The following is a 16,279-nucleotide window of genomic DNA, read 5'->3' as shown; positions in this document are numbered from 1 at the left end:
AGATTCGAATCCATGCCGAGTCTGGTATGTGTGTGCCGGGGTCAGTGACTGTAACCGCTGGACCACACAGGCACAGAGGAAATCAATAATTCATTTTGCCTATTGCTTGCCTTCAACATACACTGAGTATACAAAATATTAAGAAAACCTGCTCTTTCCATCAATCAATCAAATGTATTAATAAAGCCCTTTTTACAGCAGCAGTTGTCACAAAGTGTTTATACAGAAACCAAACCTAAAATCCTAGAGAGCAAGCAATGCAGGTGTAGAGGCATGGTGGATAGGAAAAACACCCTTTCCATGACAGACTGACCAGGTGAATCCAGGTGAAAGCTATGATCCCATATTGATGTCACTTGTTAAATCCACTTCGAATCAGTGTAGATGAAGGGGAGTAAACAAGTTAAAGAAGGATTTCTAAGCCTTGAGACAATTGAGACATGGTTTGTGTGTGTCTCATTCAGAGAGGGTGAATGGGCAAGACAAGATTGCAGTACCTTTGAACGGGTTATGGTAGTAGGTGCCAGGTGCACGGTTTGTGTCAAGAACTGCAACACTGCATAACCTAAAGGACATCCAGCCAACTTGACAAAACTAAGATGGCGCCGACAGATATGACAGATCTGCTTCTAGTACCTAAGCAACTTTGCAGTATTTTGTTTTTTTGTGTTATTTCTTACATTAGCCCAGCATTTTTTTGCGTTATTACATACAGCCGGAAATAACTTTTGGATATCAGAGCGGCGGTAACTCACCAGCATTACGACCAGGAATACGACTTTTACGATTTTGTTTGTACTGTACCCCAGAGGGCAATTGAACTTTTCCAGACGCTGCTCCAAAACACTGCCGGTGGAGAAGAGGTATCCAGAGTGAACTTCTCGTCTCTCAGGAGGCGTGTACACCATCCACTGCTTCCGAGTATATTACTCGCTAATAAAGTAGACGAGCTCAGGGCGAGGATCTCCTTCCAGAGAGACATCAGGGATTGTAACATACTCTGTTTCACGGAAACATGACTCTCTCGGGATATACTGTCCCCGTCCAAACAGCCAGCTGGGTTCTCAGTACATCGCGCAGACAGGAATAAAGAACTCTCCGGGAAGAAGAAAGGCGGGGGTGTATGTTTCATGATTAACTACTAATGGTGTGATTGTGATAACATACAGCAATTCAAGTCCTTTTGTCACCCGACCTAGAATACCTCACAATCAAATGCCAAACATATTACCTCCCAAGAGAATTAACTTCGGTTATAGTCACAGTCGTGTATATTCCCCCTCAAGCCGATACCATGACGGCCCTCAAGGAACTACACTGGACTTAATGCAAACTGGAAACCACATATCCTGAGGCCGCATTAATTGTAGCTGGGGATTTTAACAGAGCAAATTTGAGAAAAACACTACCGGTTCTATCAGCTGTGAGAGCAGCTTACCGATCACTGTACCTGTACACAGCCAATCTGTAAATAGCACACCCGACTACCTCATCCCCATATTAATACTTACCCTCTTGCTCTTTTGCACCCCAGTATCTCTACTTGCACATCATTATCTGCACATCTATCACTCCAGTATTAATGCGAAATTGTAATTATTTTCACCTCAGGGGCCTATTTATTGCCTACCTCCCTACTTTTCTACATTTGCACACACTCACTATACATAGATTTTTCTATTTTTCTTTTCTGGTATTGATTGTACCTTTGTTTATGTGTAACTCTGTGTTGTTGTTTTTGTCGCACTGCTTTGCTTTATCTTGGCCAGGTCGCAGTTGTAAATGAGAACTTGTTCTCAACAGGCCTACCTGGTTAAATAAAGGTGAAATAAATAAATAAAAACCCATTGACTGTAGTACTCGCTCTGTAAAAACATTGGACCACTGCTACTCAACTTTTCGAAATGCTTACAAGGCCCTCCCCCACCCTCCCTTTGGCAAATCAGATCATCAGATTGAGTTTCTGCCTATAGGAAGGGAGGAGCAAACAGGAAGTACCCATGCTAAGGTCTATTCAACACTGGTCTGACCAATCGGAATCCATGCTTCAAGATTGTTTTGATCACGCGAACGGGGATATGTTCCGGGTAGCCTCTGAGAATAACATTGAATAAATGGATATGGTGACTAAGCTCATCAGGAAGTGTATAGGAGATGTTGTACCCATTGTGACTATTAAAACCTACGCAAACCAGAAACCGTGGATAGGTGGCAGCAAACTGAAAGCACGAACCATCGCATTTAACAATGGCAAGGTGACTGGGAATATGGCCGAATACAAACAGTGTATTTATTCCCTCCATAAGGCAATCAAACAGGCAAAACGTTAGTACAGAGACAAAGTGGAGTCGCAATTCAACGGCTCAGACACGAGACGTATGTGGTAGGGTTGACAGACAATCACGGACCACAAAGGGAAAACCAGCCACGTCACGGACACCGACGTCTTGCTTCCGGACAAGTTAAACACCTTCTCCACCAGCTTTGATCATAACACAATGCCACCGAAGTGGCCCGCTACCAAGGACCGGGGGCTCTCCTTCTCCATGGCCGACTTGAGTAAGACATTTAAGTGTATTAACCCTCGCAAGTCTCCCGGTCCAGACGGCATCCCTAGCTGCTTTCTCAGAGCATGCCAGATCAGCTGGCTGGAGTGTTTATGGACATGTTCAATCTCTCCCTATCCCAGTCTGCTGTCCCCACTTGCTTCAAATGTCCACCATTGTTCCTGTACCCAAGAAAGCAAAGGTAACTGAACTAAATTACTATTGCCCCGTAGCACTCACTTCTGTCATCATGAAGTGCTTTGAGAGACTAGTCAAGGATCATATCACCTGTCACCCTAGACCCATTTCAATTTACTTACCACCCCAATAGATCCACAGACGATGCAATCGCCATCGCACTGCACTCTGCCCTATCCCATCTGGACAAGAGGAATACCTATGTAAGAATTCCGTAAATTGACTATAGCTCAGCATTCCACACCATAGTACCGTCCAAGCTCATCATTAAGGTTAGGGCCCTGGGTTTGAACCCCGCCCTGTGCCACTGGGTCCTGGACATCCCAATGGGTCGCCCCCAGGTGATGAAGGTAGGAAACGACACCTCCACTTCGCTGATCCTCGCCACAAGGGTGCGTGCTCAGCCCCCCCTGTACTCCCTTTTCACCTATGACTCCGTGGCCACGCACGCCTTCAACTCAATCATCAAGTTTGCAGACGACAACAATGACGAGACAGCATACAGGGAGGAGGAGAGGGCCCTGGGAGAGTGGTGCCAGGAAAATAACCTCTCACTTAATGTCAACAAAACAAAGGAGCTGATCGTGGACTTCAGGAAACAGCAGAGGGAACACGCCCCTATCCACATCGACAGGACCGCAGTGGAGAACGTGGAAGTGCTTCAAGTCCCTCGGCGTACACATCACTGACAATTTGAAATAGTCCACCCACACAGACAGTGTGGTGAAGAAGGCGTAATAGCGCCTCTTCAACCTCAGGAGGCTTAAGAAATTTAGCTGTCCCCCCTAAAACCCTTTTTTACAGATGCACAATTGAGAGCATCCTGTCAGGCTGTATCACAACCTGGTACAGCAACTGCACCGCCCGCAACTGCAGGGTTCTTCAGAGGGTGGTGGACGCATCACCGGGGGCAAACTAACTGCCCTCCAGGACACCTACAGCACTCGATGTCACAGGAAGGCCAAAAATATCACCAAGGACATCAACCACCCGAGCCAGGGCCTGTTCACCCAGCTATCATCCAGAAGGCGTGTTCAGTACAAGTGCATCAAAGCTGTGACCGAGAGACTGAAAAACAACTTCTATCTCAAGGCCATCAGACTGTTAAATAGTCATCACTAGCCGGCTTCGACCCATTATGCAACCCTGCACCTTAGAGGCTGCTGCCCTATATACATTTGTATTTGTATTTATTTAACCAGGCAAGTCAGTTAAGAATACATTCGTATTTACAATGATGGCCTACAAAAAGGCAAAAGGCCTCCTGTGGGGACGGGGGCTGTGATTAAAAATATCTACTTTAAAATAAAAATATAGGACAAAACACACAAAACAACAAGAGAGACAACACAACACTACATAAAGAGAGACCTAAGACAACAACATAGCAAGGCAGCAACACATGACAACAACATGGTAGCAGCACAAAACATGGTATAAACATTATTAGGCACAGACAACAGCACAAAGGACAAGAAGGTGGAGACAACAATACATCACACAAAGCAGCTACAACTGCCAGTAAGAGTGTCCATGATTGAGTCTTTGAATGAAGAGATTGAGGTAAAACTGTCCAGTTTGAGTGTTTGTTATAGTTTGTTCCAGTCGCTAGCAGCAGCGAACTGAAAAGACGAGAAATCTCTCAGATAGGGGGGAGTAAGGTGTGAGAGGGTTTTTATAAATAAGCATCAACCAGTGGGTCTTGCGACAGGTAAACAGAGACTTGTATTTGTATTTATTATGGATCCCCATTAGCCAAAGCAGCAGCTACTCTTCCAGGGGTCCAGCAGAAGGCAGTTTATACAATTTTAAAAACATTACAATACATTCACAGATTTCACAACAAACTGTGTGCCCTCAGGTCCCTACTCCACCAGTACCACATACAGTTGAAGTCAGAAGTTTACATACACCTTAGCCAAATACATTTAAACTCAGTTTCTCACAATTCCTGACATTTAATCGTAGTAAAAATTCCCTGTCTTAGGTCAGTTTTGATTACCACTGTATTTTAAGAATGTGAAATGTCAGAATAATAGTAGAGAGAATTATTTATCTCAGCTTTTATTTCTTTCATCACATTCCCAGTGGATCAGAAGTTTACATACACTCAATGAGTATTTGGTAGCATTGCCTTTAAATTGTTTAACTTGGGTCAAACATTTCGGGTAGCCTTCCACAAGCTTCCCACAATAAGCTGGGTGAATTTTGGCCCATTCCTCCTGACAGAGCTGGTGTAACTGTGTCAGGTTTATAGGCCTCCTTGCTCGCACACACTTTTTCAGTTCTGCCCACAAATTTTCTATAGGATTGAGGTCAGGGCTTTGTGATGGCCACTCCAATACCTTGACTTTGTAGTCCTTAATTCATTTTGCCACAACTTTGGAAGTATGCTTGGGGTTATTGTCCATTTGGAAGACCCATTTGCGACCGAGCATTAACTTCCTGACAGATGTCTTGAGATATTGCTTCAATATATCCACATAATTTTTCTTCCTCATGATGCCATCTATTTTGTGAAGTGCTGCAGTCCCTCCTGCAGTGCTTCACGGTTGGGATGGTGTTCATCGGCTTGCAAGACACCCCTTTCTCCTCCAAACATAACGATGGTCAATGTGGCCAAACGGTTCTATTTTTGTTTCATCAGACTAGAGGCCATTTCTCCAAAAAGCACAATCTTTTCCCCATGTGCAGTTGCAAACAGTAGTCTGGCTTTTTAATGTCGGTTTTGGAGCAGTGGCTTCTTCCTTGCTGAGCGGCCTTTCAAGGTTATGTCGATATAGGACTAGTTTTTCTGTGGATATAGATACTTTTGTACTTTTGTCCTTTGCACTTCTCGCACCAAAGTACATTCATCTCTAGGAGACAGAACGCGTTAGAACGCGGTATGACGGCTGCGTGGTTCCATGGTGTTTATACTTGCGTACTATTGTTTGTACAGATGAACATGGTACCTTCAGGTGTTTGGAAATTGCTCCCAAGGATGAACCAGACTTGTGATGGTCTACAATTTTTTTTCTGAGATCTTGGCTGATTTCTTTAGATTTGCCCATGTTGTCAAGCAAAGAGGCACTGAGTTTGAAGGTAGGCCTTGAAATACATCCACAGGTACACCTCCAATTGACTCAAATGATGTCAATTAGCCTATCAGAAGCTTCTAAAGCCATGACATCATTTTCTGGAATTTTCCAAGCTGTTTAAAGGCACAGTCAACTTAGTGTTTGTAAACTTCTGACCCACTGGAATTGTGATACAGTGAATTATAAGTGAAATAACCTGTCTGTAAACAATTGTTGGAAAAATTACTTGTGTCGGGCACAAAGTAGATGTCCTAACCGACTTGCCAAAACTATAGTTTGTTAACAAGAAATGTTTATGTTATCGTGTGTGTGTGTTTGTGATGCTTCACAATCCCCGCTGTTCCATAAGGTATTTTTTTATAGAGTTCCATGTCGTCATGGCTCTATGTAGTACTGTGTGCCTCCCATAGTCTGTTCTGGACTTGGGGACTGTGTGGCATGTCTTGTGGGGTATGCATGGGTGTCCAAGCTGTGTGCCAGTAGTTTAGACAGACAGCTCGGTGCATTCAACATGTCAATACCGCTCATAAATAAAAGTAGCGATGAAGTCAATCTCTCCTCCACTTTCAGCCAGGAGAGATTGACATGCATATTATTCATATTAGCTCTCTGTGTACATCCAAGGGCCAGCCGTGCTGCCCTGTTCTGAGTCAATTGCAATTTTCCTAAGTCCTTTTTAGTGGCACCTGACCACACGACTGAACAGTAGTCAAGGTGCGACAACTAGGGCCTGTAGGACCTGCCTTGTTGATAGTGTTGTTAAGGCAGAGAGAGCATCACTTTATTATAGACATACTTCTCATCTTAGCTGCAACTGCATCAATATGTTATGACCATGACAGTTTACAATCTCGGGTTACTCCAAGCAGTTTAGTCATCTCAACGTCCTCAATTTCATCATTATTTATTACAAGATTTAGTTGAGGTTTAGGGTTTAGTGAGTGTTTTGTTCCAAAAACAATGCTTTCAGTTTTAGAAATATTTACGGTTAACTCTGAAACTAACTGCAGCTCCTTTTGAGTGTTGCAGTTATTTCAGTTGCTGTAGTAGCTGACGTGTATAGTGTTGAGTCATCCGCATACATAGACACTCTGGCTTTACTCAAAGTCAGTGGCATGTCGTTAGTAAAAATAGAAAAAAGCAAGGGGCCTAAACGGCTACCCTGGGGAATTCCTGATTCTAACTGGATTCTATGAGGCTTCCATTAAAGAACACCCTCTGTGTTCTGTTAGACAAGTAACTCTTTATTCACATTGTAGCAGGGTGTGTAAAGCCATAACACATACATTTTTCCAGCAGCAGACTATGATCGATAATGTCAAAAGCTGCACTGAAGTCTAACAAGACAGCACCCAATAATTTTATCATCAATTTCTCTCAGCCAATCATCAGTCATTTGTGTAAGTGCTGTGCTTGTTGAGTGTCCTTCCCTATAAGCATGCTGAAAGTCTGTTGTCAATTTGTTTACTGTGAAACAGCACTGTATCTGGTCAAACACAGTTTTTTCCCAGAAGATTACTAAGGGTTGGTAACAGGCTGATTGGTCGGCTATTTGAGCCAGAGATTACCAGTTTACAGGAGTATAGAGTGCAGTGATGTGTCCTATGAGGAGCATTGGTGGCAAATCTGATGGCAGAATGGTAAAGAACATCTAGCCGCTCGAGAGCACCTTTACCTGCCAATCTATAAAGTACTTCTCCGTAATCTAGCATGGGTAGGACGGTCATCTGAATCAGGGTTAGTTTGGCAGCTGGGGTGAAAGAGGAGCGATTACGATAGAGGAAACCAAGTCTAGATTTAACTTTAGCCTGCAGCTTTGATATGTGCTGAGAGAAGGACAGTGCACCCTCTTGCCATACTCCCAAGTACTTGTATGAGGTGACTACCTCAAGCTCTAAACCCTCAGCGGTAGTAATCACACCTGTGAGGAGAGGGGTATTCTTCTTACCAAACCACATAACCTTTGTTTTGGAAGTGTTCAGAACAAGGTTGAGGGCAGAGAAAGCTTCTTGGACTCTAAGTAAATAGACTTGGAATCATTGGCCACTTTAATAATGTTCATATACTGCTTTACTCATCTCAAATATATATATTATAAATATATATATTATAAATTAATTCCATAAAGAATGGAATTAAGAAATATAGAAATATTGGATCAAGCAACGTCAGAGTGGCATTGACAAAAATACAGTAGAATAGAATACAGTGTACATATATATATACATATATATATACACACACACACACACTGTATTCTATTCTACTGTATTTTTGTCAATGCCACTGACGTTGCTTGATCCAATATTTCTATATTTCTTAATTCCATTCTTTTACTTTTAGATTTGTGTGTATTGTTGTGAATTGTTAGATACTACTGCACTGTTGGAGCTAGGAACACAAGCATTTCGCTACACCGCAATATCATCTGCTAAATATGTGTTTGTGACCAATACAATTTGATTTGAACATGGGCCAGCATCCCTGTGGAACGAATTTGACACCTTGTAGTGTCCATACCCCGACGGATTGAGGCTGTTCTGAGGGGAGGAGGCAGCAACTCAATATTGTTTGGTATACTATGTGAATAATAAATGATTTATTATAATCAACATAAGAATTCACACGAGATGCGTCGTAGCCGGCACGTAGGTTACATAAGGTACACTGTAGCTATGGTACTGCGTTGTATACAGACACCGCTTCCAGCTGCCCCCTGACGGCCTTTCTAAATATTTCTTTAGATATTCAAATCCTCCTGCTGCAGGATTATTTTTCTCCTGCGACATCTGTGTATCGGGAATATGGTGCCATTTGGGACAGAGCCTACATTTTCAAAGTAGCAGGGAAAAGCAAGTTTGGGTTTCAATCCAACTGAATGACGGAGTTAATTATAACTGCCATAGCAGGCTTTGAGAACACAACTTTACTGGACATCTTATAAGTGTCTTATTTCCCGAAAACAAAACTATTTTTGAAGGAAAATATCAACCGATTCTACGATTTTGTATGAAGGTACATTCAATAAAGGTTTGATTTAAACCTAATAAAGTAATGGACTCACTGGAAGGTGCAGCAGAGGGGGGTAGAGATTGTTGAGGTGGACCCCAACCTCTCATGTTGTAGGCTGACACCTGAACATAGTACAGCCTCCCCTGGAAAACACACACACACACAACACACACGCACACATTATGTAAAATACTGTGTAAAATACATTTTCACATTAAGTAAAACGTACACACAGTATGTACTAGCCAGAGGAAGATGGTTAAAACAGCTGAAAGTTGAGCAGAGCACAGTAATATCACAGTATTGTGGTTGAATGAAGGCAACACGCTATAATGGTGACTTCTAGGATGTCACAAATGGCACCCTATAAACTTACATAGTGCACTACTTTTGACCAGAGCCCTATGAGCCCTAATCAAAACTAGTGCACGTTATAGGGAATAGGGTGCCATTTGGGAAGCATCCTAGAAGTCACCATTATAGCTTTCCCTCATTCAGCCCCTCACTCCATTACTGTGTCATTCCCACACTCCTTCACTTCCTCCCTCCAGCATTACCCTCCTCCTATACTGGCCCCCTCAATTACTCATCTGTCGTTGTGCTCCCTCTCTCTCTCATCCCCTTTCTCCCTGTGTGAGCTCCTTCTCTCTCTCATCACCTTTCTCTCTGTGTGAGCTCCTTCTCTCTCTCTCATCCCCTTTCTGTGTGAGCTCCTTCTTTCACCTTATCTCTCTCATTGGATAATAAAATAGACAAACTACGAGCACGTATATCCTACCAACATGACATTAAAAACTGTAATATCTTATGTGTCACCGAGTCATGGCTGAACAACAACATGAATAACATACCGTTGGCGGGATTTACGCTTTTTCGGCAGGATAGAACAGCTGCATCCGGTAAGACAAGGGGTGGCGGTCTATGAATATTTGTAAACAACAACTGGTGCAAGAAATCTAAGGAAGTCTCAGGCAAGGTTTTGCTCGCCTGAGGTAGAGTATGTCATGATAAGCTGTAGACCACACTATTTACCAAGAGAGTTTTCATCTATATTTTTCGTAGCTGTCTATTTACCACCACAAACCGATACCGGAACAAGGACCGCACTCAATGAGCTGTATACGGCCATAAGCAAACAGGAAAACGATCATCCAGAGGCAGCGCTCCTAGTGGTCGGGGAATTTAATGCGGGGAAACTTAAATCAGTTTGACCTAATTTCTACCAGCATTTTAAATGTGCAACAAGAGGGAAAACAACTCTAGACCACCTTTACTCCACACACAGAGAAGTGTAAAAAGTTCTCCCTCGCCCTCCATTTGGCAAATATGACCATAATTCTATCCTCCTGGTTACAAGCAAAAACTAAAGCAGGAAGCACCAGTGACTTGGTCAATAAAAAAAGAGGTCAGATGAAGCAGATGCTAAGCTACAGGATTGTTTTGCTAGCACAGACTGGAATATGTTCCTGGATTCTTCTGATGGCATTGAGGAGTACACCACATCAGTCACTGGCTTCATCAATAAGTGCATCGATGACGTCGTCCCCACAGTGACTGTACGTATATACCCCAACCAGAAGCCATGGATTACGGGCAACATCCGCACTGAGCTAAAGGGTAGAGCTGCCGCTTTCAAGGAGCGGGACTCTAACCCGGAAGCTTATAAGAAATCGCCCTATGCCCTCCGACAAACAATTAAACAGGCAAAGCATCAATACAGGACTAAGATTGAATCATACTACACCGGCATGAGAGCATCAGCTGTTCCGAACGACTGTGTGATCACGCTCTCCGTAGCTGATGTGAGTAAGTCCTTTAACAGCTTCTACCCCCAAGCCATAAGACTCCCGAACAGCTAATCAAATGGCTACCTAGACTATTTGCATTGTCCTCCCCACCCCTCTTTTACGCTGCTGCTACTCTGTTTATTATCTATGCATAGTCACTTTAACTCTACCTACATGTACATATTACCTCAATTACCTCGACTAACCGATGCTCCCGCACATTGACTCTGTATCGGTACCCCCTATATATAGCCTCAATATTGTTATTTTACTGCTGCTCTTTAATTATTTGTTACTTTTATTTATCTATTTTTTACTTAACACTTATTTTTCTTAAAACTGCTGGTTAAGGGCTTGTAAGTAAGCATTTCACTGTACACCTGTTGTATTCGGCGCATGTGACAAAAATGTAATTTGATTTTTTCTCTCTCTGTGCTCCCTCTCTCTCCCCCTTCCTCCCCGTCTGCTGCATATACTTCAGTACTATTTACCATGGTAAGGCCGTTGATGGTACACTTGAGCGTTTGTAGGTTTTCCAACATCATGTCTCCGGCCAGCAATGAGAAATCCTTTAGACAGCTCCACTCCACTGTAATGACACATACATACGCACACGCACACAAAGTCAGCATTACAAATACTCACAGACAATAACAACACAGACTGGGTATGTGTGTGTCCTCTCTCCATAATAGATATCAATAGGTACCCTGGTGCTGTGTATTACACTATTAACTTTCTCATTGGGCTGCTAATGCCTTGAGGTGTGTGGTTTCCCTCTCTCTGCTCTCTCTGCTCAATTCAATTCAAGGGCTTTATTGGCATGGGAAACGTATATTAACATTTCCAAAGCAAGTGAAGTAGATAATAAAGTGAAATAAACAATACAAATTAACAGTAAACATTACACATTACAACATTTCAAATGTCATATTATTTGCAAATAGTTAAAAGTACAAAAGGGAAAATAAATAAACATAAATATGGGTTGTATTTACAATGATGTTTGTTCTTCACTGGTTGCCCTTTTCTTTCTCAATAGCAAGGCTATGCTCACTGAGTCTGTACAAGGTCAAAGCTTTCCTTAAGTTTGGGTCATTCACAGTGGTCAGGTATTCTGCCACTGTGTACTCTCTGTTTAGGGCCAAATAGCATTCTAGTTTGCTCTGTTTGTTAATTATTTCCAATGTGTCAAGTAATTATCTTTTTGTTTTCTCATGAGTGGTTGGGTCTAATTGTGTTGCTGTCCTGGGGACCAGTTTGCTTGGGGACTTCTCCAGGTTCATCTCTCTGTAGGTGATGGCTTTGTTATGGAAGGTTTGGGAATTTCTTCCTTTTAGGTGGTTGTAGAATTGAATGGCTCTTTTCTGGATTTTAATTAGCGGGTATTGGCCTAATTCTGCTCTGCATGCATTATTTGGTGTTTTACGTTGTACATGGAGGATATTTTTGCAGAATTCTGCATGCAGACTCAATTTAGTGTTTGTCCCATTTTGTGAATTCTTGGTTGGTGAGCTGATACCAGACCTCACAACCATAAAGGGCAATGGGTTCTATAGCTGATTCAAGTATTTTTAGCCAGATCCTGATTGGTATGTCGAATGTTATGTTCCTTTTGATGGCATAGAAGGCCCTTCTTGCCTTGTCTCTCAGATCGTTCACAGCTTTGTGGAAGTTACTTGTGGCGCTCATGTTTAGGCCGAGGTATGTATAGTTTTTTGTGTATTCTAGGATAACAGTGTTTAGATGGAATTTGTATTTGTGGTCCTGGCAACTGGACCTTTTTTGGAACACCATTATTTTTGTCTTACTAATATTTACTGTCAGGGCCCAGGTCTGACAGAATCTGTGCAGAAGATCTAGGTGATGTTGTAGGCCATCCTTGGTTGGGGACAGAAGCACCATATCATCAGCAAACAGTACACATCTGACGTTAGATTCTAGTAGGGTGAGGCCGGGTGCTGCACACTGTTCTAGTGCCCTCCCCAATTTGTTGATATGTATGTTGAAGAGGGTGGGGCTTAAGCTGCATCACTGTCTCACCCCACGGCACTGTGGAAATAAATGTGTTTTTTGCCATTTGCTCAGTACATCGTTTTCACTGAGGAAATGTGCTCACTCTCTCCCTCTCTTTTTCCCTTTCTGCTCAATCTCTCTCATTTCTCTCTCCTTTGCTTCTACTTCCACAGAACCCCTAAAAGGCTTGTAAAGACTTCTACACCTCTAGGGAAAGCCCTGATGAGCAGAGATTAACTATAGATCATTACAAAGCCTGTTGTAAGCTTCATGCTCCATCTGCAACATAAGCCTATTAGTCCCAAATGACCAGCCCTTTAGCCTTTACAGTTCAATACACTGATCTGGCTCTGCTAGGGCTCTCTAGGGCTCTCTGGCCTTGAGCTAGAACGGATGAAGGTAGGTAAGGGTGGGAGAGAGAGAGGAGGAAGAAGAGAGGTGAGGGGAATAGCTAGCAGGGACAGAGGGGATTAGAGTGGAGGATGGTATAGGGATATTTAATAGTTTCACTGTCACCCCACGTAATTGTAGCTTGGAGGGAGAGAGGGATGGTGGGAGGGACGGGTAGGGAGGAGGGGAATAAGTCAATATCAGTCATGGCAATAGTTAATAGATTTACTGTCATCCCACAGGGCTAGAGGGAAGCAGGTTAGTGAGACAACAGACAGAGGGGGCACAGGGGTTTGAAATAAATTGCAGAGGGAAGGAGAATAGGAAAGGGGAGGCAGAGAGAGAGAGGAGGGAGAGAGAAGCGAGACAGAGGGGGAGAGAGAAGAAAGAGAGCATGAGAGAAAATACAGAGGGAGAAAGTAACAATGAAAAGCAACAATCATTTATTTGTTCCTACCCATTTAGTTTCCTTTCTAAATTGCAGTTCCTTTCATATGTGTACACGTGTGTACGCGTGCGTCTGTGTGTGTTTCCACAAGTCTGTGTGTGTGTACCTCTGTACTTGGTGACCACAGCAGAATTGAGACAGTGGGGTTCCTGGAAGGTAACTGTGAGAGAGGAGCTACTGGTTACACACAGACCCACTGCAGACGGCGGCTCCGGCACACCTACCAAAAAAATATTAATAATTTTAGAAATGCCCTTTTTAAATCCGCAGTTGGCACGAAGTGCTTTACAGATACCCAGCCTAAAACCCCCAAACAGCAAGCAAAGCAGAAGCACAGTGGCTAGGAAAAACTTCCTAGAAGGCAGGAACCTAGGAAGAAACCTGAAGAAGAACCAAGTTCCGAGGGGTGTGGCCAGTCTTCCTCTGGCTGTGCTGGTTTTAGAGTACATTAAGGACAGATAGTTTTTCATTATGTATATGCTGTTACGAAACCCTTGAGCTAACCTACTGATATTGTTACAAGTCTAGGCAGTCCTAGCTTTAGCTAAATGGTCTGTAACCTGATTTAACGCTTGCATTTACGTGAGAAGTCAGTGTACTCCCCTTGGTCGGCCAGCCCAAACAGATTATTGTGTGTTCAGTTTTTGAAAAATAAATATATACAAAAGGGAAACTACTAAAGGCATGCCTAAAACTAAAGACGCAACACAAAAAATTACATTTGCAGGCCGAGAGGCTCCTTTCCACCTTTCTCTCACCGATTGCCAATCACTGATTACCCACACCTGTGCACAATCAACACTTAACAAGACTTCCTGGAAAAACACAGCACCTGCCCCGGCTGGTGCTGCCCCCTGACTCGGCTGGTGCTGCCACCTGGTGATGGAGTGTGGACGTGATAGTGTAGTGTCTAACTGTGCCCCTTAGAACTGAACTACCTAACCTAGTCCATAACAATGCTTGTCAGACTGATGGATAGAGCACACAAAAAGATGGGGCACAAACACAACACGAACATTTACCTCACGGTGCACCGACAGAGGAGGAGAGAATGTGTGTGTATGTCAAATTCAGTGGAGGCTGCTGAGGGGAGGATGGCTCATAATAATGGATGGAACGGAGTAAATGGAATGGCATCAAACTCCTGGAAACCATGTGTTTAATGTATTTGATACCATTCCACTGATTCCGCTCCAGACATTACCACAAGCCCGTTCTCCCCAAATAAGGCGCCACCAACCTCCTGTGGTCAAATCAAATCAACGTGTATTTGTCACGTGCACAGGATACCTCCAGGTGTAAAGAGCACAGTGAAACGTGCAAGCTCTTCCTCAACAACGCAGTCATCAATATCAAAGGTAAAAAATAGTGTGTGTATGTGTGTGTTTGTGTGTGTATGGAATTGTGTGTGTGCGTGTACAAATATGTGTACAATACACACTCGCTCCTATCCTCCTTTATTGCTTGTCACAGCAGTAATGGATAGGAGATGTTTGGCAAGATGATAGAACACTCTCCCCTCTATTCTCTCCACTCCCCCACCCCAGCAGGCGGTACCCCCAGGCCTGTTTGGAACGGTGTCCCAAATAGCACCCTATTCCTGGTTTAGTGCACTACCTTTGACCAGAGCCCTATGCACCATGTCCTATAAAGGGAAGAGGGTGCCATTTGGGACACACAGGGTGTAACTGTGGAGTCTGGACGACCTGCCAGCCATAATAACCTCACTCAGATTTCCTCCAAGCCTGTCTGGCACCTTTGAAATACACAAAATCCTCCTGTCAATCTCAGACTTGACACCTCCCATGGTGTGTGTGTGTGCCATCAGAGCTCCTAGTGGACAAAGACATGTGCTGGGGTTGTTGGGTTCACGCTTATAATCAAGTTGTTCTGTGTAAAAGGACTAAATATAGAAAAGAGATCATATCAACACACAAAAAATGAAAGATTCTTACCTGCAAACAATTGATGCTAGCCTTGTCCCCACTTATGTCCAAGGTTGAAGCCATACCACTCCACACTAAGGTATGTGGCAGCTATGACCATTTCTTTGTCTTCCCTATAATGTGTTGTTGTATTCTTTCTCCCCATCCCTTGCCTTAATACGGCTGTGCATTGGGCTCTGGTCAAGACTCGTGCAGTCCTAACACACGCATGCACCCTCCCTCCCTCCCCCCCCACACACACATACAGTCCCAGCATACTCACGTGCATGCTGGAAACCAGTCCTCATGCGTTTGTAGAGCTTGCTCCTCCACTCCCAGGCTCGGAGCTGCTTGTCTTTGTCACAGGCCTCCAGGCTGAGACCCTCTCTCTGGGCCTGGGCAGCCAGCTCCCCTGCCTTTCTCTCTGCTTCGATGACCAGGCTGCCGAGGTGGGCCTCGCGACTCTCCACACTGACAACTACAACACAGACACAAAACAGACATAAAGTTATAGACATAACATTACAGTTCCCCTGCCCTCATCTCAGCCTGCACCACCATGGAACCAAGGTGGGACTCATCACTGTCCACAACTACAATAACACAGACAGCCGCTATATTATAAGTCTAGCTAGCTAGCTTGACATGGCAAAATATTAAAAAAATTATATTTAGAAAAACTAGCTGTACTTGGGGGATGCGACCCTTATAGTGCCTCACCCAACGCATTTAAGCCACTGAAAACACAGAAAAGCTGCCGAATCAACATGTCCTGATGTTTACATGTACCTTACACACAACCCTTCACCCTACACTGGAGAAAGCCTGAAGGCGTACAAAAACACTGATGGCTTCAGATATTTCAGTACGGGTTGGG

The 16,279-nt window shown here is 43.6% G+C and overlaps 1 protein-coding gene across 1 annotated transcript in view; it reads right to left on the bottom strand.

The window, feature by feature from the left end:
* Positions 1-16,279, bottom strand: part of ankfn1 (ankyrin repeat and fibronectin type III domain containing 1) — a 101,420-nt gene that overhangs the window by 59,037 nt on the left and 26,104 nt on the right. The window contains exons 3-6 of the mRNA XM_038990866.1: positions 15,686-15,880; positions 13,584-13,697; positions 11,115-11,212; positions 8,889-8,979 (exon numbers count right to left, since the gene is read on the bottom strand). Coding sequence (XP_038846794.1) covers positions 8,889-8,979; positions 11,115-11,212; positions 13,584-13,697; positions 15,686-15,880 — 498 coding nt within the window. The remainder of the gene's footprint in view (positions 1-8,888; positions 8,980-11,114; positions 11,213-13,583; positions 13,698-15,685; positions 15,881-16,279) is intronic.

Source organism: Salvelinus namaycush, chromosome 4 (genome assembly GCF_016432855.1).
Source record: "Salvelinus namaycush isolate Seneca chromosome 4, SaNama_1.0, whole genome shotgun sequence".
Taxonomy (NCBI): Eukaryota; Metazoa; Chordata; class Actinopteri; order Salmoniformes; family Salmonidae; genus Salvelinus; species Salvelinus namaycush.
Note: the sequence above shows the minus strand (reverse complement) of the source record. Positions and strands in the feature narration are given on the sequence as shown.